Source organism: Aplysia californica, unplaced genomic scaffold, assembly GCF_000002075.1.
Source record: "Aplysia californica isolate F4 #8 unplaced genomic scaffold, AplCal3.0 scaffold00302, whole genome shotgun sequence".
NCBI classification, from domain to species: Eukaryota; Metazoa; Mollusca; class Gastropoda; order Aplysiida; family Aplysiidae; genus Aplysia; species Aplysia californica.
Genome location: NW_004797572.1, coordinates 217,094 through 223,431, shown reverse-complemented (window position 1 = coordinate 223,431; position 6,338 = coordinate 217,094). Strand labels below are relative to the sequence as shown.

The 6,338-nt window shown below is 38.8% G+C and overlaps 1 protein-coding gene across 1 annotated transcript in view; it reads right to left on the bottom strand.

Annotated features, from left to right (window-relative positions):
* Positions 1–3,031: 3,031 nt before the first annotated feature.
* The window catches only part of LOC101845782 (sodium-dependent serotonin transporter), a gene marked incomplete at its 3' end in the record, with an annotated part of 117,291 nt that continues 113,984 nt past the window's right edge, over positions 3,032–6,338 (bottom strand). The window contains 3 exon segments of the mRNA XM_035970657.1: positions 3,032–3,144; positions 3,907–4,031; positions 5,438–5,544. Coding sequence (XP_035826550.1) covers positions 3,032–3,144; positions 3,907–4,031; positions 5,438–5,544 — 345 coding nt within the window.

Below are 6,338 nucleotides of genomic sequence, written 5' to 3'. Positions count from 1 at the left end.
AATAATAATAATTAGCGCTCAACCCCGAATACCGAGTCGGGAGAAATTTTTCTTGAGTATCTTGGTCTTCTGTACTGTAGTGCACCTTCAAAACGAGTCCGTGTCTTCAGTGTTTCTATTCTGAATTATGTAAAGGCTCTACAGGACACACACACGTTATTTAGGAAAACAAAGAAACAGGTCCATCCGTTACGGTAAAGTAAAGAAAAGGAAGAGGGAAGATGTACAATGAATGGTGTATTCACCAGGTAAATGCTATGATCCCTCCAGATGACGTAGTTGTGTTGTTTCCCTCTCAGTTCGAACTGGCTCTGACCAAAAAGGTCGGAAACCCGCCTTCTATTAATCTGAATGGTGTCGATGGGGGCTTAAAACACTTACATAATTTTAAAAGAGCATAATAATATCTTTTTCTTAAAACTCAAACAAAACAGGAATGCTATGTATTCATGCTTTATTATTATTCAGATATATTTCCAGACAACGTACCAAATTACAAATAAAAAACCAACAAAAAACCAACAAAACCAAACCAAACTAAAACAAATAAAAGAATAAAACACAATAATGAAATGTCAAAAAACATTCATAGTACATTTTATGATCGCAATTAAACTAATGAAAGAAAGCCACATAGTAGATAATACACTCGTACAGAACTTTATCAAATATCAGACAATGAGCTGTCGGTCATTATGACAGTGACATATTTCTTTCAGCGACAAGAGAACAAAAGCATGAAGATTGACAGACAGGGGTAAAGCTCAGCTCATTGTTTCATGGCATGTTTCTTTACAACATCTTGTACCCCGCACCACGTCAGTGGAAACTCGTGCTGTGCGATTTTGAGGAAATGAAACTACTTCAACACTTCGAAGCATGAGGTCACTATTCGTGCGATTCGAATACCGTGTACGAATTGATTATATTTTTCATGATATTATGTACAAGTCTATCAGCAACGTCAATATTTATTACTTACAGTATTTCAGGGAGCGCGGGGGTGGCACGAGCGTTGCACGCAGTGTGGTACAGTAACACATCCCCATTTACAATTTTTAATAGTGGAAATGGGGTTAATTACGTTCACCTACTGTTAATTACCGTAAAATCAACGCTACGCTTCGTCGAGAGTCATGGACCCTTGAACTATTTATGGTGGGACTTACCGATATTGAAAAAAAGTGAATAGGGCCTTCTCATTGGGGGCAAATTTATTTGTATAACTCTTGTTGGCCCCACTTATCACACTGTCTCGAAATAATCAAGTACAAATTATTACCATTTCTATGTTCACCTCCATTATTCTAAACGTAATATGCACTAATTTTACGGCGGATTGGGTATGGTATATGAAACAAAAATCCATTGTCCATAAAAACCAAAGGCATTCGAGCTGATAAGCCATGCTTCGAAAAACTGTGAATAGCAGACAAAACCGTGAGCGTTGAATGAATAGTATTGTCGAATGGCTGGGACCAAGACATAAATACCCATAGAAAGGGTCTCCAAGAAAGATTTTCAGCAACTTACATCTATATAAGTTTGGCAAATTGTATGGATCGCCTTAATCAGGACGATTTATTCAGTTATGTATCCCCCGAAGATGATACAAAATAGAATTTTAAAAAACTAGGGTGATTTTCTTGAGACACACAAGATTTATGTTCATACTGGCAATATTTTAATCTCTTTGCAAGTGGTTGCAGCCTTTGGGTGATAAAAATAAACTGGTGTGTACGAAATGGGTATGATTATGCCTGTTGATAAAACAACAAGAACATCATGTATACATCTTCCTTGTGTCTGAAATGCTTTCATGATGTTTTATGGAAATCCAGTTGAGCAGTGCAGTATACGAGTAATTTATTATACTCCTGTCTTTTTAGAATTACTGTTACGTAAAACCTTCTGAGTTTTAAAAAATCAGAAATATTACAATAGCAATGTATTGACTGTCATGATGAACTCTAGAAAAGTTAAAGAGCAGAAAGAAATAGGATACGAATTGTAGTTCATTAGAATTAAATAGTCTTGAATCTTGTCAGACAGAGTCGAAGGAATAATTACGCAAAACGTTGTTGCTGGTGTTGCTCCTTCGACTGTAGTTGTTGCTGTCGCTTTTGTTGTTGGTGGTGAAGTTGCTAATGTTGTTTTTTTAATTCACGGTCACTGTGTATTCTATGTTATTGATGTCATTGTTTTCAAACTTGTAAATGATGTTCCGAATACAAACCTAATGAATTTGAGAATAATGTATTATAATGGAACAGCAGTGGGGATTTATAAACATTGTATTCAGCTCAAGACAGAAAAAGAGTATAAAGCCCTTGGAGTAGGAACATCATAAACAGCGAAGGTTATGAGTAAATGAGTAAGTTTGACAAGTAACAGATGAGAAAGAACTTAATGTGAACGCACCTTTAGGTAGATGAGAGCCTGCGTATCAGAAAGGCGAATAGGAAAATGAGCAGAAGAGGCTCGCCGACAGAGAGGAAGACAGGGAGATTTAAAGGCATAGAGAGGCTAAAAGAGTACAGGCTGATCGCTTTGAGTTATACTTACATAATTAACAGCAAACTCATCTCATTATGGAAATCCACAGACATGTAGATGATTTATTAAATAGTGTGAAAAGACCATAGACATGTAGATGAATTATTATGTAGAGTGAAAACACCAACAGTCATGCGCACTCATAGCATAGAGTGAGATAAGCGTTGAAAAAACCCAAACAACAAACAAAAATGAATGTGAATATATGAGTGTGTAATATGTACCAGTCAAAAAGCGCCCACGCATCCCTAGCATGTGTGCGTGCGTGCATGCATGCATGCGTGTGTGTGTGTATGTGTGTGTGTGAGTGTGTGTGTGTGTGTGTGTGTGTGTGTGTGTGTGTGTGTGTGTGTGTGTGAGTGTGTGTGTATGTGTGTGTGTGTGTGTGTGTGTGTGTGTGTGTGTGTGTGTGTTTTTGTTTGTGTGTATGTGTGTGTATGTGTGTTAAACACAAAAAACCCTCGTAAAAACTCACCAGATGCTGTAGACTGATCAGCACATAGGTCAAGTAGAGCAGGAAAGCCATGAAGGGAGACAATCCGTGTTTGCTGAACGTGTGCGGAATGGACACGAACAAGTAGGACATGCCTGGGGAGGTATTGTACAAGATAATGGCACCACTGTGAATCTTTAGACCCTGCTTATGATCTTCTAACTTGGAGGTTATGAGAAACTAACTAATTTTACCACGTAGTTCTATTTAACGAACTGGTCCGGGGCGTATTCCATAATTTTTGCTAAGCAGAAAAATATAATGTACTGCATGCACGGCCTGGCACTCAAACATCAACTTATGCAGTTTCAACAGAAATGACAACTGATTAATTAGAAGTACCTCGAAAAAGAGACATTGAGTAATTAACACACTAGTTTGCCCTAAAAGCAAATGCATCAGTAAAATTTTTTCGAAATAATCTATTTGAGTCTAACATGGCATAAAAATCTAACACGAAATATCGCCAAGAAAAGGTCTCAAGAATTGTGTTCTCTTAACCATATTTTTTACAGACAGAAGCTGTCTTAACGGGCATCGCCACAACCACCACCACCACCACCACCACCACAGCGATAGACTTAGTTCGAGCTTTGAGCTTGTATTCCAATACGAGCTTAAAACAGACACCCTACTAACTTCAAACAAGAGATAAACCTTTCTCACAGTCGAGTGACCCCCAGGAGCATATTATAATAGTATATTAGTTTTTCTATCCTAGGACCTCTCCACATTTCTTGATTTTTCTTACTTCCTCTATGTACACTCTTACACTATTTACCCCCACTTGAAGTACTTGATTTGTGTGAAGCAAGTCATTTAAATTAAAACTTACAGACACTCGTAGATATACAAACCTGGTTTGATGCCCACTTCATAAGCTAGTGTGCCGCCTGGATACGTGGGTTGTATGTATGGCGCCAGCATGACCAACAGCAGGTGGGGAACCAGACCATACAACGACAGCAGCAACAGCCATGCCCTGTTGAAATAACGGACAGCCCTTTGTTACTTATCTGCTGAATATATGGTAGAGAGTTGGTCTTTGATGTGTCAGGGACATGTTCGAGATCGGGCTTATTACTTACCTGCTCATCAACCCAACGTTTATTAGAAACATGACTAGGTAGAAGATATCTCCCGGCTACCTAGTGTCGTTCAGAAACAATCTTTATAGGAAGGTCACACCGGCTTCTATGGTGTGGTGGTTAGGCGTTTCGCTGTGGCACGGAGAAGGTCAGCGTTTAATTCCCACCTGTGAATTTTTTTTTTATCGAGCTTCTCAGTTTTTCTGCTGTCCCGAACGTTATATGCCTCTCATCCCGGGCTGACCCTGCAGGTATGGTCGAAGCCCGACTACTGAATGATCTAAATTGTATCGATGGAGGCGTAAAAGTACTTACATAAAAGTATTCTTAATGAAGACAGCATCAAAAGAATGAAAGAACGTAGCAATAATTAATGTTAATGATGAGTATTAATACTTTCCACTTCGCTTGCGAAAACATTTGGCGAGATCGCATATGAGTTTCTGTGTTCGGAGAACTGTTTTGCTTTTTGAACTGAAAACCTGGTATTTAACAATCAATCGTATTTTGTTGCAATTGGAAGAGACTGTTTTAAATTGTTCTCCCTCAGTAATGTTTTTGTATATTTGTTGAATATTGAGATATCGATACCAAATTGAAATGAGAAAGAACTGGGCATTTTCACGTAAATAATTTCTCTAGTAAATTTGATTTTACCCAAATAGGCCTACACTAGGTTTTTCTTTCAACTGGCAGTGTAATACAGAAGTGAGGTCAACACTCGACCACAATCCAGTCTTTACTATTGACTGTTCATACTTCTAATCCGTGTACCGTTCTCATAAAAATAGTACCAGTTGCACGTTATGGTAAATTCTACAGGAGAAAGCAGCGTAAAATGTCCCCTGCAGTCTGTTACAAAAACATAGCGCTTTCACTTTTTTATTCAGTCGTGCGCTTTAGCGCATAATTAATTATGACCTAGGTATTGATATATCTTTCAAAGCAGCTGAGAAACGTCAGACACCATAATGTTATGTATGTGTTCAGTCTTCCTGCTATAAACAGGCGTACCGTTAGCTCAACACGTATCAGATTGGACTCTTCGAATCCCTAACAGATGGTTCTGAACTTTGTTTTTTTTTAGGCTTTGAGACTCTCCACTTATTTGACTTGGTCCTATCTGAAATGGACGTAATAAAACGTTATAAGCCGACTTGTCTCTCCCGACGGCCTTGGACAAAATCTGACAAGCTGCTGATTGGCCAACAACATATATTTCTCAGAAAGGAAATGTGCAGCTCGAAGCAAGAACAAAAACTGCCCACAAGAAACCATAATACATCAATAGTTTACTTACATGCTTATCGTTTTCTTCTTGCACGTCACGTGAGTACCCAGCAATGGTAGCGTGCCTGCCCATAGTCCCAAACCGTAAATGTGCAGCTCAAGGGAATCCAGCCAGATCTGATTCGCAAACAGAGATATTGGGGTTATGAAAGCACAATAATACACCAAAGTCTCACCATTTTGTACTGAGGATGCCATTAACTGCTGTATAATTCCAGTGTTCAATCTTATTGTAAGACCAGATTTGCTCTTGAAAGGGATCCGTAATAGTCCTGGATATCTTTTATTGTTGATAGTTCAGAAGATTTTCCAAAATAGCTAACTTTAATGGCCAACGGAACTAAACATTTCCACTTCATTTTCCATTGGGATAATCAGCTTTATTGCCTGTTAATTAAGCGGACAGACGTAGTCGGTCAAATAAAATCCACCACTGCACTGCCAAACGCCAAGTACCCACTTACAGCAGGGCAAACAGAAGAATATAAACTAAAGGCGACGTCCTCTCCTAATGATATAACGTCTCTAAGGCAGAACTGGGAATCGAACCCCTTCTCTTAGGATAATAAGTCTGTTTCACGTTCTGTAATGTACCGACAAGCAATTAAACGTACACGAGTGCCAATTTAATCAAGAATAGTTTTGACAGTTTTGTAGCTGGCGGAGCCAAGCGGCAGAGAATTTAGAATTTATGTTGGAATGTATACTGTTCAACACCGGGGTGGATGTTTTGGTATGGGCGAGACAACGAAAGAACTAAGGGAGAGAACATGAGAGAAATCAATTACCGAATGAAAAAATAGAAAAGTAAAGACTCGACCTCAACAGACTGAGATTAACAGCTTGTAAAAAACAACCAGAGAGGGAGAAGGAGAGAGAGAGAGAGAGAGAGAGAGAGAGATAGAGAGAAG